Below are 17,141 nucleotides of genomic sequence, written 5' to 3'. Positions count from 1 at the left end.
ACGTATGCTCACGCGCTAATACACACAAACACACTCTCACACATAAAACGTCCTGATAAGACAAAACCTAATCTTAATAATTACTTTTATTATTTTGAATAATAAATAAATAATATAATACGTTAATAATAAATAACCCCTAAGTAAACTCCTGTCAACTACGAGTCCTAAGACCGGCAGGCAGCCAGGCACTAGCAGTAGAAATACAATTTATTTTAAATTATTTAATTGATTATTATTATTTAAAAATATTCATAATTTTTAATGTTATTCTTTAATGTTTAAATATTAGGCTATTCTTAATATAATAATTAATAAGAATTAATGATTGGGTTATATAAATTTATAGATTAAGTTTAAGGGTAAATTAATCTTTAATAGGTGATATTAAATAATTTATTTTATTAATTATCTGTATTCATTATTTTATTTATTTATTATTTCACACCTCTTGGCTGGAAGTTTTTGGTTTTTTTCGGGGTGGGGGGGCTGCACGGTGTAGGAAATTCAACTGCTTTGAATTAGAAGTGTGATGAGATGTTTACGCGCAAACGGTATATTTTCCTTTCAACCCCTCCCCCCTTCCCCTGAATGCAAATCCAGCGATGCCCCTGCAGCATGGGGAGGTTTCAGAAACGGCGTCCAATCATAGACTCGCAGGCTACCGCTCATGAACCAATGAATGTGCGGCAGCTTGCCTATAAAAGCCAAACTTCTGGCGGTTTAACCCCGTGTTAACGGGTGATTGCAAGTCTTTCGTGGTGCGAGCTAAGCATTGAGATGGCCGAGACAGCTCCTTCCCCGGTGCCTCCGCCGGCAGAAACCTCTGCCAAGAAGAAACAGCCGAAGAAGTCGGCAGCTGCAAAAAGCCGTCCTGTGAAGTCCGGTCCCAGTGTCACCGAGCTTATTGTGAAAGCGGTCTCTGCGTCCAAGGAGCGCAGCGGAGTGTCTCTCGCAGCTCTTAAAAAAGCACTCGCTGCTGGCGGCTACGACGTAGAAAAGAATAACAGCCGCCTGAAGCTCGCTCTCAAGGGTCTGGTGTCTAAAGAGACCCTGATCCAGCTGAAAGGCAGCGGTGCCTCTGGCTCTTTCAAGCTGAACAAGAAGCAGCTGGAGAGCATAGAGAAGACATCAAAGAAGAAGGAAACTCCCGTAAAGCCTAAAAAAGTAGCCCCTAAGAAGGTTGTGAAGTCGCCCAAGAAAGCCCCTGCAGGAGTGAAGAAAAGCCCGAAAAAGATCAAGAAACCGTCGGCCGCTGCCAAGAGTCCCAAGAAGCCAAAGATTGTTAAGGCAAAGAAAGCTGGCAACAGCCCAGCTAAGAAGGTCACAAAGCCCAAGGCAGTCAAAAGCCCCGCAAAGCCCAAGGCTAAAAAGGCAGCCCCCAGAAAGTGAGGAGGGGGCGTGGGTTTTGGAGCGCCTCTGGTGTGTGCTTTCCCACTTAGTTCTTCACAAAAGGTTCTTTTCAGAACCATCATATCCTCCGAAAAAGACAAAAAGCAGATAATCACCCGCTGAAAGCCTAGCCCCATACTTGTGCGTAGAATGACATATTCGGCCAGCGCTCTCGCTCGGAGCTCTGTCCGTAACACAATAGAGATAAGGGGCGGGCTTAAAGATTGTGCTTTGCCGTTACTCGTTATGCCCAGCCGGGGACTCGGCCGCTCAACGGCTCGTTCGGTAGTGGGATAAGTGTGTGAGATGTTTCAAGCTTGGGCGCGAACAACAGGGTTAATTTCGAGCATGCGAAGGGAAACACAAGCTCGTTTGAGTGACAATGTGGTGGCTCTTAAAAGAGCCTTTGTGGGGGTTGTGGGGGAAATCGCGTTCGCCCACACAGCGTTTACTTAGGCACGTTCACCTCTGATCCTGCGAGCCAGCTGAATGTCTTTTGGCATGATAGTAACCCGCTTAGCGTGAATAGCGCACAAGTTGGTGTCTTCGAAAAGCCCCACCAGGTAAGCCTCGCTGGCTTCCTGGAGAGCCATGACAGCAGAACTCTGGAAACGTAGATCGGTTTTGAAGTCTTGAGCAATCTCACGGACCAGCCGCTGGAAAGGCAGCTTCCGAATAAGCAACTCCGTAGACTTCTGGTAACGGCGGATTTCCCTTAGAGCTACGGTGCCCGGGCGGTACCGATGTGGCTTCTTCACGCCCCCGGTAGCTGGAGCGCTTTTCCTCGCAGCTTTGGTTGCCAGCTGCTTCCGCGGAGCCTTTCCTCCGGTGGATTTACGGGCTGTCTGTTTGGTGCGAGCCATGCTGATGCGTGCGGATACGCTTCACCGACGGATACAACGTAACTGTAACGATTCTGTGGCCAACTCAAGCCCTTTATAGAGTAGAGGTAAATGTGATTGGATACGCTTAATCACGCCCCTCTTTTTCATAGGCTAGGACGATGGTTTGAAAAAGCCAGCCTTTGATCAAGAGACTTCGGTGTGGAGAGTTATCTTTTTTTTTTAAATTAAATGCTCGAATCGGTCATTTATTCGTTAGCTGCGGTTCTTTTTTTATTTATTTCTTCTCCTCTCTTTTGTTCAGCCTCCTACCTAGTGAAACTGTGTACTGGCTGACCGTTAACAGCGATACGGCGACAGCTAAAAGCCCGCCTTTATCTTGGCCGCCGTTTGGCGTTTATTTACAGTGATATGCTGCCACCTAGTGGTAAATGAGGAATCGTCGAAAGCGATCTCCCGCGGGCAGGCTTTTGATATTCCTAAATAGCCAATCGGTGTCTGAGGCACACTTGTAAGCTTCTCCAGCCAACCAACGTGAAGCATATATGAAAAAAAGCAACGCCCCCTTGAGGCATTATGGTGCAGTTCCCCATCAGGTCCGTCCAGTACGCATAAAAGAAAGCTGGTCGGCTGTAGGCGAGTATTGTGCTGTAGAAATTGTGGAGAAAACTTTATCATGTCTGGCCGCGGCAAAGGAGGTAAGGGACTCGGAAAAGGTGGCGCAAAGAGGCACAGGAAGGTGCTTCGGGATAACATCCAGGGTATCACCAAGCCTGCTATCCGCCGTTTGGCTCGCAGAGGAGGTGTAAAGCGTATCTCTGGGCTGATCTATGAGGAGACTCGCGGTGTGCTCAAAGTGTTTTTGGAGAACGTGATTCGTGACGCAGTCACTTATACTGAGCATGCCAAGAGGAAAACCGTTACCGCTATGGACGTGGTGTATGCCTTGAAACGCCAAGGCCGTACTCTGTACGGTTTCGGAGGGTAAGCTTGTTAACTCGTCACTGGAACACCCAACGGCTCTTTTCAGAGCCACCCACACCCTCTCTTAGGCTATGATCATGTTGTCCCCGTGTCGGCCCGCGGTTTTCTATGCACAACTTGAAATAACCAGCTTAATAGTGGCTGGGTCTGGCTATAGAGTGAGTTACTGGCAGGATCAGAGTGCTGAGAGTTGGGCCCGTTTGCAGAACATGTGCTGGGATCGGCAGCTAGTGTCCTCCAAAGGCTGGCTTGAATGGGGGCCGGCCCGGGGTTAGTAGGTTCCGTCTGGTGTGTATCTTAATTCAGTATGTGTGTGATTTTGAATATGCCTTTGTCGTCCCCTCATGTCTTATCCTGTCCGTGTGCCACTTGTCCTACCCACGACACTACCGCGTCATGGCTTAGTCAATAGCCCCACGATGTAGCTCAGCTTCGGCTAGCCGCAGTGGTAAAGCAGCCCCTTCTTCTCTGCAACGCTGGTTCTGTCTGGCGGTGAAGGGGTTAATCTCTTGGGTCCCAGCAGGAGAAAAGGTCGTTGCCATCACAGGAGCCCCTTTACCTTGGGCTTCTCTTCCCAAGCAGTCTGGTCGATGGGCACGATACCCCAGCTTACCTGGTGGAGAGAGGAGCACCTGTCAATGCTCACAAATGCTCTTCCCAGACCTAGCAGTCCGACAAAAGGGGCTAGATCATTTACATAGCTCTGAGACGGACCATGTGGGTGGCTCTCAAAAGAGCCTTTGTTTATAAAGTGAGAGAACGAGGAGAACTTTACTTGGCGCTGGTGTATTTGGTAACAGCCTTGGTGCCCTCTGACACAGCGTGCTTGGCCAGCTCTCCAGGAAGGAGGAGGCGTACAGCAGTCTGAATCTCCCGAGAAGTGATGGTGGAACGCTTGTTGTAGTGGGCTAGGCGTGAAGCTTCCCCGGCAATGCGCTCAAAGATGTCATTGACAAACGAGTTCATGATGCCCATGGCCTTGGAGGAAATGCCAGTGTCGGGATGCACCTGCTTCAGTACCTTGTACACATAAATCGCGTAGCTTTCCTTTCTGCTCTTCTTGCGCTTCTTCCCATCTTTTTTCTGGGTCTTCGTAACAGCTTTCTTAGAGCCTTTCTTCGGAGCAGGCGCAGATTTCGCTGGATCAGGCATCGTGTCTGCTTTCGTTTCCGCACGCAATTCAAAAGAACGTGATTAACACTGAAATTACTGCGCCGGGCCCTTCCCTTTATAGGCACCGCATGCAAATAAGGCCGTTCTACTGTCTCGCGTCCGATTCGATGAGGTTGTCACGTGAGAAGATGCGGCCGCCCATGAACCGCAGTGCCTACACCGATTGGTGTCTCAGACTCTTTCCACCCGATTGGCTGTTTTGGAAAGGAACCAATCAGTGACGAATAGCGTCACGGGGGGAAGCTACAAATAGCTGGGTAAGTGAGCGGCGTTTCTTTGTTACGTGCTTCTTAATCGCTTTGCTGTGTGGTCGGTTGTCGAGCGAAAGCATGTCTGGCAGAGGAAAACAAGGTGGAAAGGTTCGCGCTAAGGCGAAGACGCGTTCTTCCCGTGCTGGTCTGCAGTTCCCTGTCGGCCGTGTGCATAGGCTTCTTCGCAAGGGTAATTATGCCGAGAGAGTAGGCGCCGGCGCACCCGTGTATCTGGCAGCGGTGTTGGAGTATCTGACTGCTGAGATACTGGAGTTGGCTGGTAACGCTGCACGCGACAACAAAAAGACCCGTATCATTCCTCGCCACCTGCAGCTCGCCATTCGTAACGACGAGGAGCTTAATAAGCTGCTCGGCGGGGTCACCATTGCTCAGGGAGGTGTTCTACCCAACATCCAGGCGGTGCTCTTGCCCAAGAAGACAGAGAGCCACAAACCTGCCAAGAGCAAGTGAGTGCAGTAATCGGTAACCGCAGGGCAATTAGCCAACACCACCAAAGGCTCTTTTCAGAGCCACCCATAATCTCTGGAACAAGCTATATCTTCCCTTGCTATAAACTTGCTGCAAACGTCTTTAAAGGCAACTGCTTTCCATTGCAGATGTTCAGCCCGATGTTTAGTTGCTGAGCTTAACGGTGGCTAAACACCATTCATACAGGCTACATCATACACCCTACCCCCCCCTGTCCGTTTCAGGGTTAAAATTCGAGGCAAAGCTGCCAGCACTTAAATGGATAAATATGATTCTCAAGAAAGGTGGGTGGGCAAGTGCGACCACACGGTGGCAGCATTGCATAGGAAATTGTGGTTTACCGCAAATTAAAGTGTCAGAAGCCGGGGAATCCCTCAGCTGTGATGATCGTGTAGCTGGCAATGGTCTGGGGAGCGAATTAATGAATTTGATAATCACTCTGAGACCCGTGAGTAGCTCCATTGTAGACATCTCCCTTGCCTCTGAAAGCTTAATTGCTAAGAAGGAATTAACCCTTCATATACCCCAAAGTAGTGATACGAAGTTCGGATCAGTAAAGTGAATCGGATCATTTCGAGTCGTTCATTGAAATGATCCGATTCATGATCCGAATCTTTTGCCCAGTCCCTCCCTGCAGTCAAACTAACGATTGGCCCCGCCCCTTTCATTAGGGTCAATGAACCCTCCTGCCTGCCTGCCTACTCTAGCGATGTCACTGAAGGCAGAGAATCGTTCAGAGATTCAAACCATTCAGAGAATATCACTGACACCACACTTATATAAATAAATACATTAATAATTTTCACTGCCCCCAGGATTTAGATTCCCCTTAGATTGTCCACCTTTAGATTGCTTTACCTCTAACTGCACCTTTAGTTAACTTTATTAAATTAACCCCTCAGTCCTCAGCATTAAATTAACCCTAAACATCCCATTAACCATTACTGCCCCTAAATACCCTCATTAACCATAACTGCCCCAGCGAGGCTATCGGACCCACGCCGGCTGTCCCGCGGTCCATCCCGGGGGAAGCGTCAACCTACTGCCGCTCGGCTCCCCTTCCCGTCCTACCTCATCCATGTATCACCTGCTCTACCCATGGACTTCGGCTCTCGTAGCCCAGACACCCTCGCAGAGACTGGGGATCCCTTGTCACTGGAGCCGCTAGAGAGGTGGCGATCAGGCGGTGCGGCTATCGTACAAATGCCGGCTGTCCCGGGGAAACGTCGATTTGCTGCCGCTCGGGGTCCCTACGGATATTGCGGGGCTCGGTTGCCTAAGCGTGGCGCCGGACCGTCTGGGCAGGGAGGGAAGATGTGTGCCTGATTTATGACCTTTTTATCACCTAACCTGTATATAAGCCTGTGTGTTTCCCCAATAAAGTCTGTTACTTCACTGGAACGTTAGTTTCGTCTAATGCTTCAGGGACCCGCTGGATTACTAATTGTCATTTTCAGGACAATTACGGCACTGTACTCAGCTACGCCTCGGCGGGCTGCGGTGCCGTGAAGCTAGGGTCACCGGACCAGCTCGTGAGCCCTGCTCCGCTAGTGTCGGTGTGACGGACCGACCAGGGACCTCAGGTTCTCCCTCTCCACCAAGAGCGACTTCTCCCTTCAGGACAATAATTCCCCGCAATCTATAGGCAACCGGCACCACTAAATCTTGGAGATAAAGAGCACACATTATCTTTATTAGATTATCTCTCAGACCTTAGTGTGCCGTGTGCAAACTTTTACAAAATAAGGCAATAATATACATTTTTATTAATAACACATTAAAGAGTTTCATGTCACTGGATAACATTAACTGAGGGGTAGGGTGACTCTAGGAACCATCACATTACTCCCCCCTTTGTTTCCAGTGACAGACCCGGCTAGACCCCAACGGGTCGGCTTAGGGCTGTTTCTTTGGTTAGGTGGCTAACTCCGATTGCAACGCGCAAGCATAGTCCTGGAGGCCATCGAGGAGTCGATCTATCATCCTTTGGAACGTCGCCGGAGCGTTCTTCAACCCAAACTGCATTACCCTAAATTGGTATAGTCCCAATGGGGTGATGAAGGCCGATCTCTCTTACCACGAGAGATGTGGTGTAACAAATCATCTACTCGGGGCATGGGGTACGTGTCAGTCACAGTCCGGTCATTGAGCCTGCGGTAGTCTACACAGAACCGGGTCGTCCCATCTCTCTTAGGCACTAGGACTACCGGAAAAGCCAAGGGGCTCTCGGACGGCTCAATCACTCTCAGATCGAGCATCTCCCTAATCTCCATTAACATCCCTTCTCGGACAGACTCAGGAACTCGGTACACCGCTTGGCGTAACGGGGTCTGCCCTGGAGTCTCCACGTGGTGGTGCATCCGGGGAGGGCAGAGAGTAAGCCGCCTCTCTGGTCTAACAGCTGGTGAACTTGGGCCTTCTGGAATTCCCCTAACTGCACCGCTAACTATATCGTGCCAAGTTCCCTCGTCCCCGACGTTACCTGGGGCAACGGTAATCCCTCAGGGTCATCTATCGCCGGGGTGCAAATAACTGCTACTTCCTCGGGACGCTCCTGGTAGGCTTTCAACATGTTCACACGGAAGGTTCGCTGGATCCTTCTGTCTGCACATTTAGCTACCATGTAGGTGGTGTTGCACAGTTGCTTCACCACCCGATACGATCCCTGCCACACCACCTGCAGCTTATCCTGACGGGATCGTTTCAGCGCTAGGACCTTCTGCCCTACTTCAAAGGCGCGGCTCCGGGGCGGTCCGGTCGTACCACCGTTTCTGCCAACCTTGCGCCACTTGAAGGTTTTCCTGGACCATGTCCAACACATACTCTACTATGGTCGGCCCTTCGGTCCCTGCCAGTGCTCTCTAAGCAAATCTAGGGGGGTAACGGGTGGCATAGTCCACGAGAGTGAGGATAAATTTCCCTTGTTACTCCCGGTAGCATAGGAGATAGCTCCGTCTATCCGAATAGGGCAGGGAAGATTTAAACCCCCAGAACCTCCCTTTTACCCACAGTTCTTTCCTGCCCTATCCGTGTAGGTACATCCCCCATTTGTTGTTTTCAGAGCTCGTGGCAGAGCTCTCCTGTCCAGCGCTGCAGTCCCGCTTTGGGTAGCGGGCAAGCGTTTCTCGGCCATTTTAGCCCTCTCCGGTCCGGTCCTCGGTAGGATCCTGTTTACCGGAGCAGGGAAAGGCTCCTTCACTCAGGGTCCTCGGTAGGACTCTAGCCTACTTACCTTTAGCAGCCCTTGGGCGGGCTAACTGGAAGCAGAACGCTGGGACTCTGCTTCAGTCTGCCGACGATTTCAGACAGGAAGCGTCTGATCTTTGCGGTGGCGTGCTTCCGGTTTCATCTCAGTCTGCCAGGAGGCATCTGAGGTCAGGAAGGGGGCAGATCTGTAAGCAGCTCTCAGGTCAGAGAAGGTTTTTTGGCGGTTTTCTGGACCTTTTTCCCTTGGTTTGGTAAGGTTTTTTATTAGCTTGTACTGCTTTTAGTTTGTAGTTTTCTTCTGATGAAGAGTCCTGGCTTCCTGAGATTTTCTGTTCTGGTGTTTTCTGCCTCTTAACCCAAGTAGGTTATGAGTCTATGGGAATTTGTCTGCGTTTGTTTTTTCTTTTTGTTTTAACCTTCTCCTATCCTTTATTATCAGGATGTCACTAGATAAGCCAGACCTCCCTGAAGAATCACCAGCACCTAGGAAGGCTGCATCCAAGATGAAACATTTTGCCTGTAAAAACTGCAAGGCTACAATGTCTGACGCCTCTAGGAAATTTTGCTCATCCTGCCTCAAAGCCAGAGAGGAGTCCATTTCAGAATTCAAGGAATGGATGAAGGCTGAGCTTCAGTCCACGTTTCAGCAGATTAAAACCTCTGTTATGTTTTCTTTACCTCAGCCTAGACCCTCGGCCTGGGTTCCGGCCCTCTGGTCAGGATCCTTACACTTCAGATTCTGAAAAGGAATGGCAGATGTAAGATCCCAAATCCCTAGAAGATGGGGAACTATCGGAAGAATCCTTCTTCTTTCCAGCAGAAGAAGTAAACAAGCTGGTTACTGCCGTAAGGGCTGTTCTGGATCTGGAAGAAGAGCAGCCAAAAGACAAACCAGGGCTCCTTTAAGAAACCTAAGGTTTTTCCTATTCATGAAACCTTAAAATCCATAATCACTGACAGGGCTGGCCCAAGGCAAAATGCCGCCTAGGGCGAATTTTAAAATGCCGCCCCCCCCTCCCCTTATCTACCCTTCCTCTCTCTCCGTCCCTGCCCCCCCCCCCATTATCTACCCTTCCTCTCCCTCCCTCCCTCCCACTCGGCTCCATTGTCGGGCCGGCCCTGATCACTGACCAGTGGAAGGCTCCGGAAAGAAGGCTCTTTTAGAACTACCTCTAAAAGGGTGTCCAGACTCTTTCCTTTTCCAGACGATTTATCTGAGCTCTGTTCATTCAACTCCCAAAGTTGATGCTCCAGTGGCATCGGATCCCATGGATAGGAAGGCAGAAGGGGCAGCTAAGAGATCTTTTGAAGCCTCAGCAGCTATCTTTAGGCAAGGCATTGCAGCAGCCTCAGTAGCTAGGACTATGCGCTTATGGCTTCAACAAATTGAAGATGATATCCTAAGTGGTGCAGGAGAAGAGGATATCCTCCGTGGCATCTCAGATGTGAAGAGCGCTGCTGATTTTTTTATGTGACACATTTGTGCGGGATTCCCTTTTCTGGCAAAGATCTGTTTGGGAAAGAGCTGGAAACTTTATTGGAAAAGGCTACTGGGGATAAGTACTTCTTGCCTAAACGTAAACCCTTACCTCGTTTTCGTCCAAATTGTTCGTTCAGGTCCTCCAGAGGTCAAGATTCCGACCCCAGGCTCGGTTTCGTGGTAGGGGCAGACCCTTCCCATCTAAACATGAAGATGGAGCCGCTAAGAGACCTTGACGCCAGGAGTTGTGCGGTAGGGGGCAGGCTGAGAATTTTTTTTCCACCTTTGGGCTCTTGTTTGTCCAGACCTTTGGACCCTGGGGATCATTTCCAGAGGGTACGGTCTGGAGCTTGTCAGCACTCCCCCAGAGCGTTTTATGATGTCTACACCTCCCGCGGATCCTTCCAGGAGAAAGGCGCTTTTGGATCTGGTGCAGGATTTTGTCAAGAAACAAGTACTTATCCCAGTGCCTGCTGCCCAAAGAGGAAGAGGTGTTTACTCCCACATCTTCGTGGTTCCCAAACCATCAGGAGACTTCAGGCTTATCATAGACCTCAAGTTTCTAAATCAATTAGTGAGTTCCAGGAAGTTCAGGATGGAATCTATCAAATCCACCGTGGAACTTCTTTCCGAAGGGGATTTCCTGGCTACTCTCGATCTTCAAGACGCCTATCTCCATGTTCCCAACAAGCAAGATTCTCAGAGGTTCCTTCGGGTGGCCATTCCGTCTACATCAGGGATTCGTCATTTGCAGTTCCAGACCCTTCCTTTCGGTCTCGCTTCAGCACCGAGTAGTAGTTTTACGAAACTACTATCAGGGGTCGTGGCTTTCCTCAGGAAATAATCAAGGTAGTCCCATACCTAGACGACTGGCTTCTATCAGCTGAGTCTCAACAGATTCACAGGACTGTTTCCATGCTTCAGGATTTGGGATGGATTGTCAATTTTCGAAAATCCCACCTGCTTCCCACCAGAATAATTCCCTGCCTGGGGTTTATCCTGGACACTACGTGTCAAAAGATTTTTCTGCCGGAGAACAAAATTCAGAACATTATCAGCCTTACCAGCTTGATTCTTTCCAGACGTCTTTCCAGTCTACGGCTTCTCATGTGACTACTTGGACTGATGGTTTCTACAAGGCCTGCCGTGGCATGGGCGCTTCTGCATATCTGTCCTCTACAATGTCTCATCCTGAAGTCATGGAATCGATCCGTTCCGGCACTTTCAAGGAAGGTCTCTCTTCCTCCCAGCGTCCGTTCTTCCCTCAGATGGTGGCTTCAGGCGAAAAGGCTGGGTTCAGGTCTGGTCTGGACCGAGCCCTCTTGGACAGTCGTTTCCACGGACGCCAGTTTATCCGGTTGGGGAGCTACGATGGACAAAGAATTCCGTCAAGGTTTTTGGTCCAATCACGAGCGCCATCTTCAAATCAATATGCTGGAACTTCGGGTAGTTTGGAAAGCTCTCCTCTCATGGCAGTCCAGGCTACGAGGGAAAGCGGTAAGAATTCTGTCGGACAATCGCACGGTAGTGGCTTTCCTGAACAAACAAGGTGGCACGAGAAGTCTTCAGTTAGGAAGTCTTCGTCAGAAGATCGGGAAGTGGGGCAAATTTCATCTTTCTCACCTTTCGGCCGTCTTCATCCATGGAAAGGAGAACGTCACTGCAGATTTCCTAAGCAGAACTTCTGTTCTTCAAGGAGAGTGGAGCCTGAGCTATGCGACATTTCATCAGATCACGAAGATCTGGGGAGTTCCAGAGATCGACCTCATGGCTACTACAGCCAACAAGAAACTCCCTCTGTTTTATTCTCTGTCAGCAGCAGGCCATCCCTGGATGCCTTTTCTCAGGTTTGGGCCTTCGATCTGGGTTATATCTTTCCCCCTCTTCCTCTCATCGCCTGGGACAGATGTCGGGTGATTCTGATAGCTCCCGACTGGCCCAAAAGGATTTGGTACCCGGAGTTGATTCGTCTGTCCATAGAGAGCCCTCTAAGGTTGGAGATCAAACCAGACCTGCTCCAGCAGCGGCCTGTCCTCCACCCAAATCCCGCCTGTTTCAGTCTTTCAGTTTGGCTCCTGAAAGGGAGACTTTAATTCAGGCAGGTCTGTGAAGAACCATGTCTCATCTTCACTGTTATTATTAGACTTGTGCATTCGTCTTCGGGCGAACATGGAAACGAACACGAAGAGTGCGTTTTCGTGTTCGTTCCGAAGACACGCCGAAGAGAAGACGGCGGCGGTAAAACGTAGGCGAAGACGAAGACACACACCACGAAGATCTTCGTGATTGTCTTCGTCTTCGTCTACCATTCTCCCCCCCCTCTTCCAACTTATCTTGGCTTCGCGGCATCGCGGCAGTTCCCGGAAGTGGAAATCCGCAGGTTTGCCATCACGGGTTACAGGGCAGTGCGAATGAGCCTATTGGTCGCCTACAGGGACCTCCTCTGGCATCAACCAATTGGACTTTATTGGTCGCTCGTACGGACATTTAATTAATTGAACAAGGAGGGAGACCAGTGGGATGTGCCGGGTAAGTTGCAGCATTGAGGTTTTAAAACCCCAATGCTGCAACTTACCCTGCCGATGCCACTGATCTCCCTCCCTGTTCAATTAGTTAAATATCCGTATGAGCGACTTTATTGGTCGCTCGTACGGACATTGAACCCGGCACATACTAACTAATTGAATAGGGAGGGAGACCAGTGGTGTCGGCAGGGTAAATTGCAGCATTGGGGTTTTAAAACCCCAATGCTGCAACTTACCCTGCCGATGCCACTGATCTCCCTCCCTGTTCAATTAGTTAAATGTCCGTACGAGCGACTTTATTGTTCACTCGTACGGACATTTAATTAATAGAACAAGGAGGGAGACCAGTGGGATGTGCCGGGTAAGTAGCAGCATTGGGGTTTTAAAAGTCTGCACGAGCGACCAACAGAGTCGCTCGTGCAGACTTTTAAAACCCCAATGCTGCAACTTACCCGGCACATCCCGCTGGTCTCCCTGTTCTATCAGTTAAATGTCCGTACGAACGACTTTACTGGTCGCTCGTACGGACATTTAACTGATAGAACAGGGAGACCAGTGGGATGTGCCGGGTAAGTTACAGCACCAGGAGCCTAAAAGTCTGTACAGACTTTTAAAATCCCAATGCTGCAACTTACCCGGCACATCCCACTGGTCTCCCTGTTCTATCAGTTAATAAATGATAGAACAGGGAGACCAGCGGGATCTGCCGGACAATTACGGCACCAGGAGTTTAACAGTCTGTACGAGCGACCCTGTTGGTCGCCAGCAGGGGGCTCGTCTGCCATCAACCAATGGCAGACGAGCCCACTTCTGACTGCTAATAGAGTTGCTCATACGGACATTTAAACTCCTGGTGCCAGAGCGGCTTTAACCCCGTTTTAACCCCTTAACCGGGGAAAACGAAGAAAACCCGAACACGAAGAATGTCCGCGAATATTCGGCCGAAGAGAAGACAGGACCAGGCGAATATTCGCGGAATACGAAGTTGTTTTTTTTGCCGAAGACGAGCACGAAGACGAACACGAAGAGCCCCCTGGTGCCCAAGTCTAGTTATTATTATTCTATTTATTTGTAACCTGTTTGAATGTAGCTGCAGCTCCAACCTTCAAAGAGACGATCCTGTAATCCGGCTGGGGCTCTTAATCAGCCAGCACAGCCCTGTCTGCCCAGGCGGCACCTGCACTACAGGGGGGATAACACAGGTGGGGGAAACCCATTGTATCTCTTAATCTTCTCACCCGATACATCCCCTGGAAACTGATGGGATTTGTGATGGGATGTGGCTGATGGGATTTGTGATGGGATATGGCTGATGGGATTGGGGGTTGGGTTCGGTGCTCATTGAATTGAGATTGTATATAAATTCTGTGTGTAATAAAAGGAGAGTTCTGTTTTAACCTCAAAGCATGAAGTCCTGTCTCATGATTGAGGGAAGTGCTGGTCTGTGACTGCTTTCTTCGGACAGCCACAGCGTGTCCGCTGACTGGGAGAGGGAAGGAGCTGGCTGGCGGATGTGTGCAGTCTGGGGCACAGGACGTTCCGTCACAAGGTCTCTCTAAAGATGTAGCTGATACCTTGATGAAGAGCCAGAAACAAGTTACCAACCTCGATTACCACGCCGGCTGATCTCTGCTCTCCTAGCAGCCCCAGCAGCCGGTAATCCATAGGAGGCCTCTTCCCCGAACCACCCCTGGTCCGTGCCCCCACCACCCGTGGGGTATCTCACGGTCCGTCACGGTCCGTCACGGAAACTTTGAACTGCTGCCGCTCGGGGTCCCTTCGACTGATCGCCTAACCTTTTGGACAGGATATACTCAGGACCCCGAGCTATCGGCACCCGGGGATCGCCGCCGCTCCTTCAGGATCACCCCCGAAAACACCGGTTTAATGTGGTACGGCCATTGCGGGGCTCGGTGGCCCTGATAAGGGCAGCACCGAGGCTTAACTAAATAGCAAGACGAGACTCGTAGTGAGGCAAAACGGGGACTCTTTATTTGGGAAACACACGGGCTTATAAACAGGTTAGGTACACCCGCCAGACGTTGCTTCCCTCTGCCCATAGTCACCGGACATAGACTTGGATTAACAGGAAATACAGCCTATCAGGAACCTCGTCAGCACTCTAGTATACGGAAGTGTAGCTGTCATGATTAACTCATATAATGTAGTGGATACATGGAAGGATAATCCAGCAGAGGTGGTTAATTCCTTTGTGTTAGCAATGTTGATCTAAATCAGTTTCTTTGTACATGCCCTCCATATCTGATCTGGCAAGAGGTGTCATCTTCCCAGGACCCCTGTGGTGATTCATGGCCTAACTGATAAGGATCCTTAGTCGTAGGAATTCCATTCCTATCTTAAGTGGAGGGGTTTTCCATCACCTTTACCCCACCATAACTTATTGGCACATCAAAGATGGGAACCAATTCTTGGAAAAGGTGTCATCTAATTGGCCATGTGGTCAGAGGGATGTTTTCTTGAAACAGAATCTGATTTAGGGGCAATGCAGCGACCTCAAAGCAGAACTTCACGATAAACTCTGATCGGAACAACATCATAAGAAACCATCTGGACTTAACGAGTACCCACAGGCCGGCTTATTGAAGAAACCCGTGAGTGAGGGTCCTGTGTTTAAGTCCCATCGTTTTAAGAACTGTTTGCCATTTTGTTTTTCTTTTGTACGTCTTGTTTTTTTGTAATTGTGGCACTGTGTAATCTTTGTCTTTTTGTTATTAAAATATTCATAATCCAAGTCTGTCTTTGGGCTCTAGTCAGGGCCGGCCTTAGGGGTGTACGACCTGTGTGGCCGGGACTTAAATTAAACCATTGTTTTTTTAGTTTGTTTGTTTTTTTTTTTTACTTTATTTAACATCCTCCATGTTAAATACAGTTTTTAACTTTATTTAACATATTTAACAACAAAAAACCTCCCCAATGTTTTAATTTAAGTCCTGGGCAGGGGTGCCGAGCGTCGCTCGTGAAGTTTTCAGCAACCGCTCGGTGCCCCTCACTCTCCGTGACTCCGTCCGGTGCCGGCGTTTCATGCTGAGCACCAAAATATGATGTCATATTCTAGCGCTCAGCTGTGAAGCCAGAGCCAGAGGTGGTTGATAGTGAGATGGGGCAGAGGTGGTAGATAGTGATAAAGGGGGAGAGGGGATAGATAGTGAGAAAGGGGAGTTTCCTTTCTTTTTGGGGGATGGGGGGCCATCAGAGGAGTAGTCCGCACAGGGGCCAGAACACCTAAGGCCGGCTCTGGCTCTAGTATAGATATCCACAAACCCTAAGAGAGGATAACACGTTACCGTATTGTTATTAAGTTCTAGAGGATATATACCGTATTGGTCGCACCCTAAAAATTTGGTGCTTTTTTAAAGAAAAAAAATTCTGCCACCCCCGAGATATGCTGCCACTCTATCCCCCCCTTCCCGAGATTTGCTGCCACTCTACCCCCTCCGCCGCGGGAAGTACCGGAAAGGAAGATTGTTAACGTACATCACACAGATGTTCACCGGCTGCGGCGACGCGAGCATAAACAACCTCCGGCAGGGGAGGCTGTCTGAGCGTATCAGAGAGTAGAATGCAGGTCCCCTGCACCGCTGCGGGGGATCTGTATCATAACGGGACGCATGTCCCGGGCGTCGGGCGCTAGACCCCGAATATAGGCCGCACCCCCACTTTAAAGACTTAAAGGGGGGGGAGTGCGGCCTATATTCGGGCAAATACGTGGTGGGTTGATATATATAGAGAGAGATAAATGTTCTAGTTCGGATTTCTCACAAATCCGGTATCAAAATCGTGAGTGGTGGCAGACTACCTGAGGGGATAAAGGCAGGATTTGGGGGTTCATTTGGTATAACTGATGCCTTGTTAAGTGGTGAAGATAGTAAATACAGAGGACTGGTGCTATTAACCACTTCCTCCCCAGGGCCGGCCTTTGGGGTGTGCGACCTGTGCGACCGCACAGGGCGCCACACTCCAGGGGGCGCCGCGGAGTCCTCCTACGCCGCCGCGGGGTCCTCCTCCGATGCCGCCGCGGGGTCCGCTGCCGCCCCCTCTGCACCTAAATGAAAACATAGTTGGTTTTTTTTGTTGTTGTTTTTTATTTAACATCCTCCATGTTAAATTAAGTTTTTTTTTACTTTATTTAACATGGAGGATGTTAAATAAAGTTAAAAAAACCAACAATGTTTTCATTTATGTCCCGGGCAGGGGCGCCGAGCGGTTGCTCGTGAAGTTCTCAGCAACCACTCGACGCCCCTTACTCTCCGTGACTCCGTTGCGGTGCCGGCATCTCATGTTGAGCGCCGGACTATTCCGGCGCTCACTATGAAATGCCGGCAGGACTCCTCAAGGTAAGTTAGGATAAGGAGAAGTAGGGAGAGCGGGGGGGATAGTTTGAAGGAAGGGGCAGGGGGGGTAGTTTGAAGGGGTAGTTTTTGAAGGGGCAGAGGGGGGGTAGTTTGAAGGGGCAGAGGGGGGTAGTTTGAAGGCACAGGGGGGGGTAGTTTGAAGGGGCAGAGTTGGGGGTAGTTTGAAGGGACAGGGGGGGTAGTTTGAAGGGGCAGAGGGGGGTAGTTTGAAGGGGCAGAGGGGGGGTAGTTTGAAGGGGCAGAGGGGGGGCGCCAGAGGAGTAGTTTGCACAGGGCGCCGGAACACCTAAGGCCGGCTCTGTTCATGCCCACACCCTCCACACCGTCACAGCTTGGCAAGTAGTCCTGACCGTGACATATGTGGTGGCAGCGGTGGGATAACTAAAATATTTACTATCTTTTTCTGTACCAGATTTCAGTGTTGC

General features: G+C 49.8%; 5 protein-coding genes and 1 pseudogene across 5 annotated transcripts in view; 4 read left to right on the top strand and 2 right to left on the bottom strand.

Moving 5' to 3' along the window:
• LOC149278937 (enoyl-CoA hydratase, mitochondrial-like) overlaps positions 1-17,141 on the top strand; it is a 121,487-nt gene that overhangs the window by 48,878 nt on the left and 55,468 nt on the right. The gene's annotated exons all lie outside the window — the stretch shown is intronic.
• On the top strand, positions 781-9,279 carry LOC149278946 (histone H1 pseudogene; annotated as a pseudogene).
• LOC149278950 (histone H3) lies at positions 1,845-2,255 on the bottom strand. Its single transcript, XM_089501546.1, has one exon. The coding sequence runs from the start codon at positions 2,253-2,255 to the stop codon at positions 1,845-1,847; it is 411 nt and encodes a 136-aa protein (XP_089357672.1).
• On the top strand, positions 2,911-3,222 carry LOC149278949 (histone H4). Its single transcript, XM_089501561.1, has one exon. It carries the CDS (start codon positions 2,911-2,913, stop codon positions 3,220-3,222), a length of 312 nt encoding a protein of 103 aa, XP_089357687.1.
• On the bottom strand, positions 3,990-4,370 carry LOC149278948 (histone H2B 1.1-like). Its single transcript, XM_089501539.1, has one exon. The coding sequence runs from the start codon at positions 4,368-4,370 to the stop codon at positions 3,990-3,992; it is 381 nt and encodes a 126-aa protein (XP_089357665.1).
• LOC149278947 (histone H2A type 2-B-like) lies at positions 4,721-5,113 on the top strand. The gene has a single exon (XM_089501535.1). The coding sequence runs from the start codon at positions 4,721-4,723 to the stop codon at positions 5,111-5,113; it is 393 nt and encodes a 130-aa protein (XP_089357661.1).

The sequence above is a fragment of the Sceloporus occidentalis genome, unplaced genomic scaffold (genome assembly GCF_023333645.1).
Source record: "Sceloporus occidentalis isolate IW3139 unplaced genomic scaffold, rSceOcc1.0.p SCAF_176, whole genome shotgun sequence".
Lineage (NCBI taxonomy): Eukaryota > Metazoa > Chordata > Lepidosauria > Squamata > Phrynosomatidae > Sceloporus > Sceloporus occidentalis.
This window is presented reverse-complemented; position numbering and strand designations above follow the sequence as displayed.

Bases quoted from the DNA above. Each gene is read 5' to 3' on its own strand.
- LOC149278950 (XM_089501546.1), bottom strand. From the start codon at position 2,255: ATGGCTCGCACCAAACAGACAGCCCGTAAATCCACCGGAGGAAAGGCT.
- LOC149278949 (XM_089501561.1), top strand. From the start codon at position 2,911: ATGTCTGGCCGCGGCAAAGGAGGTAAGGGACTCGGAAAAGGTGGCGCA.
- LOC149278948 (XM_089501539.1), bottom strand. From the start codon at position 4,370: ATGCCTGATCCAGCGAAATCTGCGCCTGCTCCGAAGAAAGGCTCTAAG.
- LOC149278947 (XM_089501535.1), top strand. From the start codon at position 4,721: ATGTCTGGCAGAGGAAAACAAGGTGGAAAGGTTCGCGCTAAGGCGAAG.